Source organism: Opisthocomus hoazin, chromosome 13 (genome assembly GCF_030867145.1).
Source record: "Opisthocomus hoazin isolate bOpiHoa1 chromosome 13, bOpiHoa1.hap1, whole genome shotgun sequence".
Classification (NCBI taxonomy): domain Eukaryota; kingdom Metazoa; phylum Chordata; class Aves; order Opisthocomiformes; family Opisthocomidae; genus Opisthocomus; species Opisthocomus hoazin.
Window position 1 is genome coordinate 9,809,509 of NC_134426.1, and position 15,986 is coordinate 9,825,494.

A 15,986-nucleotide genomic window follows, 5' to 3' on the forward strand; every position below is an offset into this window, starting at 1 on the left:
CAACAACCTCATCAACTATACCTGGCTTGCTCAAAAAACAAAAAGGGGGAATTGTGGAGTCCTGGCTGGACGTGAGGGGACATAGTTTGGTGCGGTTGAGCAACCCAGGCTTGGTTACGGAGACAGACCTTGAAAGTAGTGAACACGGAACACTGCTACAGAAGTAGAGTGGCGAACACGGAACACTGGAGCAGGGGGACTGCCACGTTGTTGCTTCCTGCCTTATCGTCGCTTCCGCATCGAGATGCAGCTCTGCACCAATCACAGCGAGTTGTAGCTATTTTGACTATATATGGTTAAGATAACTAACCAATCAGAGGCTGTAACTGCTTTGCTATATAAACCTTGTTTTGCTGACTAATAAAGGAGAACGATCAAACTCACATTGAGATTTCATCGTTACTCCGGGTCCGTCTCCCAGCTTGGGCAGTTGGGGAGGCCAGCGTGAAGGCTTAGAAATAAGAAAACCAGCACAAACCAGCTGCGAGTGCCAAGACTGGGGCTTTGCAAAAGGAACTGTAACGGGGAGGAGAAGCTGGGCTGCTCCTGGCTCCTGTAAGCCCTTTAAGACTGCAGGACTAATAATCGTTCCCAAGAGATGCCCCACAAAGGTAGCTGCCTCGGGGTGGGGGGATGGATGGTGCAAACGCAGAGCGAGCACTTGTCCAGACAAACTCTTCCCTGCCAGGAGAAGTGCAGAGGTCAGCGTTTTGCTGGCTCAAGCCCAGAGTCCTCACTAGTTGTGAGTACTGGTTTGGTTTTAACTCGTGGCTTGTCTATGTTTAGATCACAAGTTTAGAAATGGAGTTACTTGAAGCGCAGAAGAACAAACCTGAGAAGAGTGAGGAAGAAGAGGCATCGTCTGGAGCACAAGAGATGGAAGAGGTAAGAGGTTTTCCCTGGGAAACGAACTGTATTTTTTAGAAACGTATTAAATGAGCATCTCCCGTGTATGCTCTTTGTCACCGTCTTCTGAGAATTTCTGGCCCCTCGGCTCATGCAAGACCGACGGATGTCTCGGGAGGAGAGCAGCCAACGTGCCAACGCTATCTCCCCGATAACTCATCTCCCCGATAACTCATCTCTCCTGTGAGGTTGTCTTGCCTTCAGCCTTGTGGAGCCTGTTGACTTCCCAGTGAGGGTGAAGGGTTTACACATCAAAAGGGGCTTGACTCTTCTTTGGGGTTTAGTGAAACCTGGGCAGCGCGTCGGTGTGTTTACAAGGCTGTTTCCCAGCCGGTTTGGGACAGGCATTACTGCCCATTGGTCACTTGCCAGCCAGACGATTGGATCTGCCGGTGTGTAAGCCAGGCAGAGCTTATCGCATGTGGGAGAGGACCTTCCCAGGGTATCTTGGGTCAGGGGGAGGCCCCAGGCCCGCAGAGATGTCAAGCCAGCCCTGGGTATAATGTGCAGGAATCCTGCTGGCAGCTTCTGAGAACTGTTTTTCCTATCCTTGCTCTCTAGGAGACACATTTTCTGCAATTTTTTTCTCTTTTGCTAGAGTAAATGATGCTGTAGAAGTGACTCAATTTTGCTTGTTGCAGATGCTGGAAAGCTGTCAGGAGACGATAGAAAAGTTAGGAAGTCAGCTGGGAGAGCAGAGAGAACGGAGAAAGCAACTTGCATCTGAGCTTGAACTGTTAAGAGAAGACCTGAAGGCTGAGAAGAAGGCACTGGGCAGCCAGGTGGGTGTAGCTCCTGCAGTGGGTCTCCCGGCAGGAGGCAGCTGCCTTTGGATGACTCCATGAAACATCGCCAGCTGCCCTCCAAGTGCATTGCTTGACTCCTCTTGATGCACCTCTCCAGTCCAGCCAGTTTCAAAGCCTCTTTGGCCGATGGTTTTAAATCCATCTGCTTTAACAGAACTGTCTCTAACTCTGTAATATATTTTTCCTTTCAATGAATCTAATTACAAATCAGTAATTCAAAGTTTGTAGCCAAAGCCCCCTTCTCTAGAGGACAGAGTGGAAGGTTTCGAACTTGGGTATTTATTGCGGAGTTATTTGTGATCGTAAGGCTCATGATCATGAGCCTTCGCCTCTCCATGTCACAACATGGCAGGGCACTTGTAGATTTGAGCCAAGACCTCCCCGCAGAGCAGCACCACAGTTACCCGTTAGCAGCAACTGCTTTTCTGGGTTCAGTCAACTGGCTAATTCTGAATCCATTTAACACGGGTCCCCTTTCATATCAGTAGTACTCTTTCTTAAGCAGAACATGGCCTGACAAGAAGTGAGAACACCTGAGAGTCACAGAAATCTAGATGAACAGCTTGCTGGGATCTCAGTGCTGCTTTTTGTTATGTGCCCTGCAGACCTCCGTACGCTTTGCTTGAAGTAATTTAACTGCTAGGTAGACTTCTGGTGGGTTGATCTCTGCTGGGAGAGTTGCTGTTGCTCTTCCAGTTGGGCCACAGAGCACAGAGAGCGTGTGATGCCAGCAAAATTGCACAAGGGCTGAAAATTTAGGAGAGCTGCGGATCTGTGACCTGGATCAGGCAGACAAGGGGGACCCGAGGGAGACTGGCAAAGGCGGCGTTTACAGCTATTGCAAACCCCATTTTTTAGCACTCTGAGAGGCCTTAAATCATATCACTTCCTTGATTGTAAGTAAAGAACAATGAAAGTCCTGAACTGTTTGCGCAGCTGCACATACAGGAGAGTCTTACTGGAGGAAGAGTGGCATCTAGAGGACAGGACTTCTGCAGTGCCACGAGACAACAAATTCACTTTGTGAAAGCTCAGGATGCAGACTAAGCCTTACCGAAGAACAGTTGAGGAAGGGGCTAGGCCAGTCCATGAATATAGATATGAAAAGGAACTGTCTGATTTGGGGGGTGCTGAGGAAAACGTGAAGAGTCCCTTTGCCTCCCAGTAGTTCCATCTACTCATGGTCCAAGGACCTTTTAATCAAAGTCATACATCCCTGGAAGTTTGGTTGGAATTCAGCCACCGGTTAGCCGGTGGTTTTGCCTAAGGAGAGGACTATTTTTCCATCAAAGGGATCATCCAATGACCTTTTTGAGACTGGGTGGCTGTAACGGTCTTTCAAATAGAGAACTTTGCCTGTGTTTGGTGGGATTCCTGACTTCACAAATGGGTTCATTCCCTTTTGCCGGAGTAGCTGTATTGGGACGAATCATTTACCAAAGGAGTGCTGGAAGTTAGCCTGGCATAAAATCGTTGGGTTCTCATGGGTGATACCCATCTGTGGTCAAGATTTGAGGTTGTTCAATGTTGTGTTTATCAGGAGGTCCAACACATAGAATGGGTGAGTAAATTGGATACTATTTTGTTCTTGTGCATTTTAATGATGTGCTATGAAGTGATGCTATACAAAGAGTTCTTTGCATTTGTTTGGAACTCTCTTCTTGTTTTTAAGAGGTTTATGAACATTTGAGAGGAGAAAGCCTTTTCTGAGCTTGTAGTTAGAGGTGTATTACATCCGCTAACTCCTGTTGTTTCCTCACCAGGGGCTGCCTGACTCAAAATCAGAGTTTACAAGCCATTGTAATGACTTCCCGAGCCTCCAAAGAACATCAGCGAGCAGGGATCTCATTAATGTATCCTATGAGAAGCTACAAAGAAATAATGCTTTGTTAGATGCAGAGGTGAGAAATGTAGAGAAATCCAGGTTGTTCTGGTGTCTGATGCAGACAGAAGCTGCTAGTGTGTGCTGCTCAAATGTAAACAAATTCATCTTGGTGTAGATGAGAAGACCTGGAACTGAACTACTAGTACTAGCATACGCTCAGGAAGAACTATTGATTAAAAAGCTTTAGGAGTCAAAGTCATTGCTAGCATTAGTGGGATTAATAACATTTTTCTTTGAAGGATTTGGGTTCACCACTGCTTAGCAGGGGACATTGGACAAGGCAAATTGTGGTTCCAGTCCACTGTGGCATTTCCCGTGTCCTTATGCACTCCTCGTGCCTGCCTTTCTTGCCTCTTTTATTTTCTTGGCATCTTCTCTTCATGTCTCAGGTTCTGGGTCTGCCATTGCCTGGTATTAAGGCAGTAGGTGACATTGAAAGCGGAGAGCAGCCGTCCGCAGAAAGTTGTGGTGGGTTGCCTTGGATGGAGGATGATCTCTGTGCAAGACAGCTGAACACACGCTTTGTACTCTTTCCCAAGAATTGCTAGTTCGGTAAAGAAATGTGGCACGTGTTGTAAAGCCCTGAGTGCTACAGATGGGCAACAGAAGGATGGAATCAAATACAGAAATGTGATTTGATGATAGTTTACACACAGCTACTTCCCATGCAGGAAAAAGGACTTGCACATCTCTCTTCAAGGGTGAAGAACTACCATAATTTAGCTACAGAATCACAAACCGTATCTTGATGGAGTCCCCAGATTGCCTTAAACTGCTCAAAAGATTTCTGTGAGACCGAAGAAGATCAAAGTCGTGGTGTTTTCTGACCTTACAAGTCTCTGAACTCCTACAAGAAAGAGAACAGATTCACAAACTTGAGCAGAAACATGAAGGTCTATGTACAGATGAAAAGACGTATGAAGAACAGATGGCTAAAGTAGGATTTTTGGAAGAACAGATCAAAAACTTGAGGGATGAACAAGAGCTGCTCTGGTAAACCTTAACAAAGTCTGTGGTACTTTCTGCTCCTTATCTTTGCTGACTAAGTTTTTAGTTGTTTTTTTTTTCTTTTTTAAATCCCTGTAGTGCTGCTTCTGGCAAAAATGGGCACAGTAGCTTTGCGTCTTCCTTGGTGTGTAAGCAGCTCTCTGTAGAGATTCTGGTGAACAAGCGTTTCCCTTAGTGACATCCTGATCAGTCAGGTGTAAACCTTTTTTCCTCCCACTATTCCAGATTCTGTACGCCATAAGTGAGAGCTGTCCTTAGGGAGGAGGCCGCTTCTCTTGGAGCGAGGCAATATTTGGACTAGCATGGTCCTCAAGAGCTCCCGTCGTGGGCTTGGGCTCCTCGGGGCTAACTGCTGCCAGCATCCTGCTGTGGATTTTGGTTGTCCTTGCAGGGCAGGGGTCGGGGTTGTAAATAAAGCTCTTACAGGTTCCCTGACTCCCCTTTTCAGTAGATCAATAGAAATTTGGAGTTGGAGCATCCATGCTCAGGCTCTCATTAGTAAGTAAAAGCTTGGATTAAATCCGGTATAGTTACAGTCAGCTAAATTTACCTAGATAACTAGGTACTGAGGTAAAGTAAAACCGGGATAAGACAGGTAGGTTAGCTTATAAGGACACAGAGTTTAGATTGAGGAAAGTTAGACAGCTCGATCGGGAGACCTGGGCCCGTACTTCCACCCAGCGAGGCGCTGTGCGAGCGCTTCTCTGCCGCTTGTGAGCGCAGAGCAGCTGACGTGGCCCCACGCGAGTGTTTCCTTAGCCAGCAGTTAGCCTGCACGTGAGTGACTGAGAGCTGACCCTTTGGATGCACGTGGTTTCGTGGGCCGGTGTCCAGGGCAGACTGACCCTTGCCCAGAACTGCTAGACCTGGGATTCATTTCCCTTTGGAGCCTCCCAAGACACTTGAGCGTTGCCTTGAGTGTTTCGCTGGACTTTCCTATCCCAAGTTTTTCCCCTTCAGAGGGTGTTTTCCCTTGGATGTGCATCGTTATCTCTCTCCTTTACTATTTCTACTTCAAGTTCTGAATTAGTAGAAAGCAACAAGAAGAGGGAGGAGCTAGAAAAGCATCTAAAAGAGAGCAACGAAGAAAAACTGTTGTTACTGGAAGAAATTGTCCAGCTAAAACAAGATCTTCTGACTACCCGGGAGCGGGGTGATGGCATGCTTGGAGAGACTTTGAGGACAAACCGAGGCACGGTGCTCAGAGAAAACGGGTTACTCGTGTCGCAGAGCTCTGCAGGCAGTTCGGATGGGAGAGTTAAACAGGTACGGGCAGCTTTGCCATCTGCACCGTGCTCCTTTTCACCAGTTTGGTGGCAAAACCAAAGTAAAATGGACTGGAAGCCAGTTCTGTGCTGTTAGCGTGTAGGGGGGATGTGAGGCTGACTGATTTCCTTGGGGAAAATGATTGGAAAATACGAGTGTTGTCATTTCCTCCCGTTATGTTTATGGACATAGTGGGAGCTTGGATAAACTGAAGGGCCCCCTTGGTGTGCATGAAAGAAAGAAGTTACGCAGTCTTTCAATGTTTTAAACCTTTTTGGAGCTCTTTCTCAACTCCTTTTAGCATCGTGAGGCACGGAGCTGGCTCGCTGTTCCCGCAGCGGTCTTGCTCTTGCTGTAGGCAGAAGGTGTTCCACTTCCCTGCTCCTCCTTGCCATTTTCTGCCCTTATGCTCGGTGTCTGAACTCGTCCCACAACTGCTGCTCCGCAGCGGCAGCTTGCAAGCAGCTGGGGTTTGCTGTGCCCCATGCCCCTGTCTCAGTTACTGCTCTCCCATTGCTCTACCAGGTGGCAGGCAACACCCGTAGTTATCACTACGTTTAGCTGTGTTTTAAATGCAATTTGTTCACCTTTCTTACTGTGTGATCTAAAAAAGAAAGGGAAGGGCAGCGAGCCCTGCCAAAAGGGGAAGGATTGAGGAAGGTACCCAGGATGGGGATTCTGAGGAGGAACAGGGATTCCATGGAAGAGTTTGTAAGAGAAGAGAGGACAGGGTGGCCTGCATAGGCAGGAGAGTGGAAGGGAGAGGATCAGAGTTGTGCCGATACCAAGGAACAGCAAATCTGTACAGTTACAGAACACCAAAGTAAAATACGAGGTATAGAGGGGCTGCTGAAGAGGATCCCAACAGAAGCAGGCGGGGAAAAGCCCCACAAAACCTAAATGATCTCGAGGACAAATGACCTGGCCGGACTGCACAGTGCTGGATGAAGACTTGCCAGCTCGGGAATTTATCTGGGGATTTATCTTAGAAGGGAAGCTTGATCTTCAGTGGATTTCGTCTGGTCCCAAGAACAGAGGGTGAAGACGCAAAGCGGAAATGCAGATCAACAGATGGCCGAAAGTGATGCTGGGAAGAAAGGTTTTCATACGCCAGATGTGGGAAGCTCCCGATTTGTAGCTTTGAGCTGCAGAGATTTTTGGGACTCCACCTCCAGCTGCGTGGAGAGTTCACACACCTGGATGCAGGGAAAAAGCAACCTGCCTTAAGCAGAGGGGTCTAAAATCTCTGTGAAGCTCCATCAGATGCAGGGATCGAGATCATACGGAGCTCAGTTATCTTCCAAAAGCCACCATAGGCCGTTGGTGACCCTTTCATGGTGCCCAGGCTGCGGTCACATTGTACCAGCGTGTCTGTCCCCGTAGCGCTGCCAGGACTTGCTTTGCTTATCTGCCTCAGTGAGACTCTGGGCCAAGAGTGAAGAGCAGCCTGGGTGGTGTGGCTTTTGTTTGACAGGTAAGTTTTAACAGGGATTTGTTCCCTCCTCCAGGTTTTTGCATCTTCTCCCTCAACTGCAAGAGTTGTATCAGCTTCTCGGAGGGGATGGACAGGGTAGGGAGCAGGACGTAGTATGGGGGCAGAGGAAATGCTTGCCTGGCTTTACCCATCTTCCTCCTTAAATGCCCTTAAATGCCACTGGCATACCTCTGCCTTTCTTAACGGCCAGTCTTTATCTTTCCTTGCAGTTGATTTCCAGGTAACCTGTGTCGTTTCGCTGTTCCTGCAGAGTCTGTCCGACGAGAGATTCCGGCAGCAGGAGGAAAAGATGCAGCAACTGTGGCAGGACTTGCGTCGCGTTCAGAACTTGTGCAGCTCAGCCGAGAGGGAGCTGAGATACGAAAGGGAGAAGAACGTCGACTTACAAAAGCAAAACCTGTTGCTCCAGCAGGAGTGCACCAAGGTAGGAAGAGAGCAGGGAGAACTGTTTGAGGAGAGCATCGCATCGTTTTACAGGCTGTGGGAGGTCTGAGGTGCCGATCAACAGGCTGGGCTTCGTTTGCATTTGTCCGTGCAGTACCTGGGGCTCTCAAGCATGCTGTGTCTCAGCTCCACAGAAATTGCACCGCCTCCAAATAAAACGTGCTGCTCCCTGTAGTTCTCTATTCTTCGCCGCTCAGTAATCCTGTTGCCCCTTTCCCGATCAAGGTATTTCAGGTGATACATATTAAAGTGCAAATTTAATTTTTTTTTCCTCTTTTGAAACCCAGGTCAAAGCTGAGCTGAAGCAAGCCCAGGCAAAACTCTCGGACACAACTGAAACGTGCTCCTCTCTCTCAGCACAGTGGGAAAAAAGCCAGCAGAAGGTCAAAGAACTCGAACAAGAGCTCCTAAAGTGCTCCCAGGCCGATGAAGTGCAGAGCGGTCTGCAAGAGAAACTTGCACAGGAGAAATCCAAAGCATGCGAAGCACAAAAAAAGGCAACTCGTCAGTGTGACCTACGCTAACGGGAGGTATGTTTTTCAGCAGTTTTGTGCAGCTGTAGTTCAGAAAGAAGAAGCACTAGCAGCTCATGGGTCGGTTCCCTGAAGTCCGTGTTGCTAGTCCTTTTTGAGATCACGTGGCTAAATATTTCAGGAAAAACATCTGTTATTAGTGGGAGTATAATGAAGACAATTAGAAGCCAAATCTAGTGGCTCAGACTCCTCTCTCTAAAGCTCAGTATCTCTCAACATAGAGGCAGCAGGGCTGGCAGACACCGGGAGCCTGGATCATGTTCTTGCCGAGGAGATTTGCTGTTGTTTGCTATCTGGTAAATCGCAAAAGCTTGTGTTTTCCACGGCATCGATTCTGCCACGTTCCTGCTCTGGTCGTTGGATTCGATTTTGAAGTGTGCGGGATCAAATTAGGTGTAAAAAGGATTGTTGCTGATTCATGACATAGTATCTGATCCAAAATCTGGTAGCGGTTGGAAATGTTTTACTTTGCATGTCTTTGTGTCAAAGTCCATTAAGAAGTACTTCTGAGTAGGGGTGAGCAAATCTTTCATTCCCACGACTCAGATACTGAGGGATCAAAGGGAGTTCAATCCCTTGCATTCAGATACCATCCTGTAAATTCAAAAAGTTTAATCTGTGTCCAGTTTTAATCCAAGATTTCAAAACTCCAGCAAAAGCTAAAAGATTCCCAACACCAACTCCTGCTGGTAGAGGCCAGTGTTTCAGACAAGAAGCTCCTGGAGGAGGAATTGAAGGAGGCCCGGGACAATGAAGCTCATGTGCAGCAAGAACTTCACAAGGAACAGCTGAAAAGGTACACAGAGCTGGCTAAGGCCTGTGCTGCGTGCGGAGGGCAGGTGCTGGGCCAGCAAACGGTGCTGGGCCAGCTGTCTAGGTACATCCTGCAGCTCCATGCCTGGCCTGAAGCAGGCTCACAGTCACTGCACCGCTGGTTTCACCTCCTATCTCTCCTTTTGACCTGCCAGTGCCCCTGGCAGAGCTCCACAGGGTCCCCTCTTTGAGATTTTAAAGATTTTTGGAGACTTCAGCTGCCTCAGAAAGTGCCGGGCCCCTCCTGCCAACCCAGTGATTTGGTCTGCCGTCTAGACACTGGCAGTCCCCCTTCCTGTGCAGCTGGGTTTGATGATACCTCTTAGAATCATCACACAGAACCATGGAATCATGAAGGTTGGAAAAGACCTCTAAGATCATCAAGTCCAACCGCCAACCCAACCCCACCATGCCTGCTAAACCATGTCCTGAAGCACCACGTCCACACGTTTTTTGAACCCCTCCAATGGATGGGGACTCCACCACCTCCCTGGGCAGCCTGGTCCAAGGCCTGACCACTCTCTCAGTAAAGACATTTTTTCCAATATCCAATCTAAACCTCTCCTGACACAGCTTGAGGCCATTGCCTCTCGTCCTATCGCTGTTTACCTGGGAGAAGAGACCAACCCCTCCTCACTGCGCCCTCCTGTCAGGGAGCTGCAGAGAGCGAGAAGGTCTCCCCTCAGCCTCCTCTTCTCCAGACTGAACAGCCCCAGCTCCCTCAGCCGCTCCTCATCAGACCTGTTCTCCAGACCCCTGCCCATCCTCGCTGCCCTTCTCTGGACACGCTCCAGCCCCTCAATGTCCTTCTTGTACTGAGGAGTACCCTTTGACATGCCACTGGGACATGGGGACAACCAGGATGATTTCTTTCTACTCCCAGCGTTGCCCGGGGCAGGTGCAGAGCAGTGCATTGTTTTCTAGATTGCAGCCAGCCTTGAATTCATGGTGGCACGTCACGGGCTGGCCTCCACGTCGGTGTATCACTGTCACACCAACATGCTTTGAGGAAGCTCCTGGAGCAGCAGGTGGAGGAGCTGCGGCAGCAGCTCCAGCACTTGCGGGAGACGGAGGCATCGCTGGCCAAGATGCACGTGGAGCTGCAGGCTAAGACTCTGCACGTCCTAGAAGACGAGAAGAAAACTGACTCAAGGGAGGTGAGCTGCAGCATGGGTGGGTCCTCACCACCCATGGGGGTGCTGTGCTGTTGGTTGACTCCAGAGCAGACCACTGAGCTCTAGGGGAAAAATGGGACCATCCCAGTGTGAAACCTGCACCTGGGAACTGCTGAAACAGGGTCACATCCAGCCAGGTGCTGAACTCTTGCAGATCCCACTGATTTAAAGAGGAGCTGGAGAAAAAGCACCATCCCATCTCATGTAGGCTTCCTGGGAATGCAGCTCTGAGGGCAGACGAGGAGGACTTGGTGGCTTCTTCCCCTTTCCTTGCAGAGCGTGGAGGTTTTTGCAGGAAAATCTTGGCAGTGGGAGGACGCATTGCCTCGCTGTGCCCTGTGGAAGCCCCCCTAGCAGCACAGAAGTCCCCACTCTCCCTTCTGTAAGGGGAGGAGGCAGTGGCCTTGGGAGGCAGAATGGGTGGGTGTTATCTGTGGTGGGAACCAGTAGGATTTATGAAGAGAAGCTTTGGAGACCAGACTGACAAGAGGCAGAGGGACCCCTACAGCTGAGGACACAGGTACACAAATAAAAAATAGATGTTTTCCAGCACCTCCAGTGTCAGAAGGAGAACCAGAAGCTTTCAGAGCAACTTTCACTGCTGAAGGATGAAAACAAAGCCCTTTACGAGGAAGGAGTCGGTCTCCTGAACCAGAAGGATCTGTGTGTCAGGTACCGGCTGAAGCGGCAGGGTATGTGTCGGCACAAAAAAACCCACCCAGGACCCGCCGTTCGGGTGTCTGGCCATGACACTGGATTCGACTGCCCTGTAGCCTTTCTTGTCTCTCCTGTTCGAGGCATTTAGCACCGGGAGGTCTGCCTTAGCCCAACGCCCCTCATGCAGTTGTGTTACACGTCACGCATCTGCCGTCTTGTTCTCCTTGGCAGCTGAAGACAGCGCAGAAAGCGAAGGGGTGCCCAGGAAGGGCTGGAGGCACTGCTGCTCACGGTCTGGCACCGGCGGAGACGCCCTGTGGAGCTGCTCGTTTCTTCCCAGAGCGCTTTTGATCTAATTTGAAGCACAGTAGCCTTTTTGTCATGAGTTTTGAGCAAACGTGGGCAAATATCTGTTATGTGGTAGAGATTTTTCTTTTTTTTTCTTTTTTTGATGTTATTTTCCCTTCTGTCTCAGCTGGATAAAAATAAACAAGAACACTGCCTAAATGGGACACTTTTGAGGGGATGAGCAATGATCACAAGTCTCAGTAGAGACAGATATTTAACCCCAGTGTCGCAGCTCTAAGAAGTGCCCACTGAAGTAGCTCTTTCTGCGGCCTGTTTGCCTGACCCTTGCCGTGTAGGATTCTTCTTTTTCAGCCTTTTTCCCTCATACACGAGTAATTTCCCTTATCCACCCACCTCCCCACCCAGATAAAGAGCTTGCCCTTTCCCCGTTACTTCCAATTTTGGTGAATTTATAACTCTGATTGGTATAAAGAGCTGAGAGTGGTGAGCACAAGGATTTGTAAAGCTGGGAATCAGTTTTGGGAATGCTTTTGGTCCTTCAGTCAGTTTCCATTTGGGTGACACTTCACAATATAAACTTTTGCAACAACAACAAAAAAACCCCGAACTGATCGGTGAAAGACGTAGTCCAGAAAGTCAGCGTGCTCATTCTGCCTTTAGCTGTGCAGCCAAAAGGAGCTGCGTAGATGGCTGAGGCTCCCGCTCCAGGCTTTGGAGAGCCTGAAGAAATACAGGACATGTCCTGCCTTGATCTTGACCCAGAACACAAAGGCATTTCACAGCCTGACGCTTTGTCTCTGCCTCCTCAGGAAATATAACAAAATGCAGCTCCGCCACAAAGACAAGATCTGGAGAGCCAAGGAGACCTTTATCCACGAGGTGAAACAAAGGGACAGCAGAATTAAGCAGCTTGAAAATGAGCTCAGCGAGTCAAAGCTCCAGGTGGAAAAGGTGAGAGAACTCATCGAGGGCGGCTCCTGCGAGGGAAGGCAGGGGAGCAGGCTGTAGGGTCTCTGCGGGAGCATCCCTGCTTCCAAAAAGAGATGCAGCGTAGGAAATCAAAGAGGTGAGGTTTAGGAACAGCTGGTTTGCAGGTAACGGGATAGCACGGTTAACCGGCCTGAGGGTCGGAGCACAGCGAGCAATGCCCCATGTGCTGCTCCTGCTCTGTGGGCAGGACTGATGCAGCCCTGGGAAGCGGCTGGCAGTGCCAAGGGCCACTAGCCCATCCTCGTAGGAACTAGAAGCCAAAAGGAAATTCCTGGCTCAAGTTTGCCCTTGGGGGGAATCCGTGTCCTCATATCCCATTCAGAAACTGCCTAAGCTCCGTCGTCTTTCGCCTTGGAGATGTTACTGATGGGAAGTGACTCAGAAGCCACTTTTTGGGGCATGTTACATCAAATAGTGTATCGCTTCTAGGAGTGAACATGCTTGGTGGTGACCCCTTTGGCAGAGCACCTCAAGGTTTACAGAGGGCAGAGAAGAGAAAAGTGTAACCACTGGTGTTTGTTTCCTTCTGCAACAATGCTCAGGGGAAGGTGCTGATTGCACAGATCACCGCCGAGAACGAGAAATTACTCCAGGAAAGAAGACGGCTCCTCCAGAAGATATCTGACCAAGAGGAGATGCCTTGGAGCAACCGGTCTACGGCTGCCACCCTGCAGAGCAGGTAAACAGTGATGTCTGTGCCTCTTCCCAGCACTTCTCCGGTTTTACGGGCTACTCCTCGTAAGAAATCCAGAGGAAAGCCTGAACTGCACCCCAGTTACTAGTGCTGTGGCTTTTAATTGCTGTGGGGTGTAATTAGCCCCTTTCCCCATCAAAACCCATAGCATACAGGTGGAGGTTGTGGAGGTCAAAGGGCCTGAAGTTGAAAAAGAAAATGTCCCTTTGGAAACGTAGCATGGTCAGAAGGAAAATAACTTGTGCCTTGTATGTGCCACTTGCTCAGAGTGAAGATCCTGGACGAGGAGAATGTGCGGCTGCACGAGAGCAAACTCCATCTCTCTGACCACGTGCCCACCTCGCAGCACGCGCTGAGGAGCATCCACGCTCCCACCATGGAAGTGAGTCTCTGAGAGGACTTGGTTTCCGCAGACAGGTTGCAGGAGCTGAGGTCTCCCACGAGTCAATCAGAGAATCACAGAATACGTCAAGTTTGAAGGAACGCGTAAGGATTATCGAGTTCAACTCCTAAAACTAAACCAAATGAGGAAGAGCGTCATCCAGATGCTTCTTGAACTCTTGAGTGAGGGTTGGTGTTTGTAGCTGTAGCTGAGGGTGCTGGAGAAAAGCCAAATCGATCCTCCAGTTGGGATGGAAAGGAGCACCAAACACACAGGAAATTGCAGCGGCTTTGTCGGTGAGAAGGGACTCTGTGGGGAGTTGAAAGCTCAATACTCTTGGCTGCACCATCCCCATCTGTGAGCCGAGATCCTTTTTGCGAGTACAGAAACGTCTCTTTGGCTTTTGTGCAGATCTAGAGTTGTTGCAAGACCTTACTTTTAAAATTAGCTCTAAAATGGGGAGAAATAACCCAGAGTGGAGTGGTTGGGAACGCTACTGCTGTAAGGCAAAAAACCTTAGGCCAAGCTGACCCGTAATCTCGACGATGTTGAAGGGAAGGAAGATGTGCCTTCCCTAAAAACTCAGGCTTGGACCTACTAAATTAGGGAAGAACTTTGCGGGGAGAAATGGAGGAAAATCCAGGAAAGTGAAAGAATGTGTTTCAACAACTCTTCAGGTAAAAGAGGTGGATTTGGAAGTTTATTGGTACATTTTGAAATTGGGAGGGAGCCCAGTTTGGTTGGAAATGAGCTGTGAAGGATGAAAGTGCTGTTTGGGGCCTGGCAGCAAGAGCTGTCTGTGTGTTCCACTGGGTTTTCTTTCTTTCTGTTTGTTTCACCTGGGCTAGTTAGGGGTTTTTTTTCAGTTTGAATTCAGACCCAAAGGACAGATCTAGGATTAGTACCTCTGTGAGGCTGGAGTCCTGGGGAGACCTGGCAGTGGAGCTGGGGGCACTTTGCAGACCAAGACCGTATGTTGAAATTTGGAGTCTGACACGCACTTTCACCTCTGAAAGTCTCCGTTCCTCCTTCCAGGACTCGAAGAGTGTTAACTTCTCCGAACACCAGCCACAGAGTAAGGGGTTGCCATCTCTCCGTACCAGGTACCTTGGGGTAAAAGGAGGCGGCGGGGAATGCCTCTGTGCATGTGGTGAGGGAGAAGTTGAGCGTTACGGCTGCTCCACCCTGTGCTTTGACCTCCAAGGGTCTTTTTAAATTTTTTTTTTCCTTTGGTCAAATTGTAGGGAGAATGGTATTAAAAAGACTCTGAAACTAATGGGATGGAGAATTAAAATTTTCCAAATGTATCAGGGAACACTGAATCTCAGGGATTTAGAAATGAGCTTGGCGCACAGTGGTTTTGGAGGAGTGTCTTTACACAAGAGGTTACGAGGCTTAGAGGACCACTGCTGGCCAGAGCTGTGTGACCCACATCCCAGGCTATGGGGCAGGAGGAGAGCTTGAGCTGTTCCTCCACCGGTATAGCCAGGAGAACCATGATGTGTGCCAGAATGGGCAAGGAGAAGGCAGAGAGACTCTGTAGCTCTGCTGTCTGCTTGCTGGAGACCCAGCACAGTGGGCTTGGTTACAGACTTTGGGTGCTATGGATGGTGACGGAGACTCTGAGTAGGTTCTGGGGCAGATGAGGTGGCCATCAGCTGCTTGGCTGGAGGAGGAGTAGCGGAGACTCAGTCCAAGCGAAAGGCATTGAGCATCACCCTGCACTGCCTCGCAGAGACATTGGGAGGAGTGTTGGGACTGTGGCAGGTGATGGAGGGTCAGATGAAGTTTGCAGAATGACTTAAGAGAGGAGATTTGTTTTCAGCTTCCCATCAAGAGAACCGCCAGACTTTCTCAGCACCCTGAAGGCCACGTCAGACATGAAGCCTGAAGGAGAAGCTGAAAGCCAAGACTCACCCTTTTCCTTATCCCCCTCTCTACCTTCTGAGATTGGGTACTTAAATGTTGCTTCGCCTGGAGACACCACAGCCTCCCAGCTGCAGGAGGAGAGTCAGAGTGTCAGCTCTGAGAACTTCTAAACCGGGAGAAATGTTTGTAAAATATTAGCTGGACTGCAAGGTTTTGGGTTCCTGTTGCCATGGGATGAGAAGGACTGCAGGGGAAGAATTGCCAAATGGACTGACCTGGTGATTTCTGTGATATATTTCACCTAAATTATTCAACAGCTTTTTTTCAACTTACCCAACGGCAAGTGTGTGTGTGTATGTGTGTGAGATCCAAGAGCCACGTGGAGGCTGGAATTTGTAGACAAACTCAGTCAAATGGAAGAGGAGTGGGGTGAAGCATATCTTCCCCAGAGCCCTAATTACTTGTCCAGTCAACAAATGCAAGCTTCGTAAAGCAGCAGAAAGCTTAGTAAAGCAACAAGCTGCCAAAAGTTGAAAAAGGCCAAGTGCAAGGGGTGGGTGCAATCACACGCATAAATCCAGGCTGGGGATGAAGGGGTGGAGAGCAGCCCTGCCGAGAAGGACTTGGGGGTGCTGGGGGATGAAAAGCTGGACACGAGCCGGCGATGTGCGCTCGCAGTCCAGAAGGCAATCGCATCCCGGGCTGCATCCCCAGCAGCGTGGGCAGCAGGGCAAGGGAGGTGACTGTGCCCCTC

At 49.3% G+C, this 15,986-nt stretch overlaps 1 protein-coding gene across 1 annotated transcript; it reads left to right on the top strand.

Moving 5' to 3' along the window:
* The first annotated feature begins 637 nt into the window (after positions 1–637).
* Positions 638–15,491, top strand: LOC142363060 (coiled-coil domain-containing protein 30-like). The gene is made up of 17 exons (XM_075435001.1): positions 638–742; positions 787–885; positions 1,548–1,688; positions 3,476–3,613; positions 3,987–4,065; positions 4,434–4,590; positions 5,625–5,871; positions 7,617–7,790; positions 8,098–8,307; positions 8,982–9,139; positions 10,166–10,313; positions 10,882–11,003; positions 12,107–12,248; positions 12,830–12,966; positions 13,249–13,363; positions 14,399–14,466; positions 15,189–15,491. The coding sequence occupies exons 1-17, from the start codon at positions 638–640 to the stop codon at positions 15,400–15,402; spliced, it is 2,454 nt and encodes an 817-aa protein (XP_075291116.1). The 3' UTR covers positions 15,403–15,491.
* Positions 15,492–15,986: the final 495 nt, after the last annotated feature.

What these genes read in the sequence shown, in the direction of transcription:
- LOC142363060 (XM_075435001.1), top strand. Translation starts at nt 638, where the DNA reads ATGGTGCAAACGCAGAGCGAGCACTTGTCCAGACAAACTCTTCCCTGC. An exon ending in GAGCACAAGAGATGGAAGAG is followed by an intron (nt 886 to 1,547) that starts GTAAGAGGTTTT and finishes TGCTTGTTGCAG; the next exon opens with ATGCTGGAAAGCTGTCAGGA. An exon ending in TCCAGCAGGAGTGCACCAAG is followed by an intron (nt 7,791 to 8,097) that starts GTAGGAAGAGAG and finishes TTTGAAACCCAG; the next exon opens with GTCAAAGCTGAGCTGAAGCA.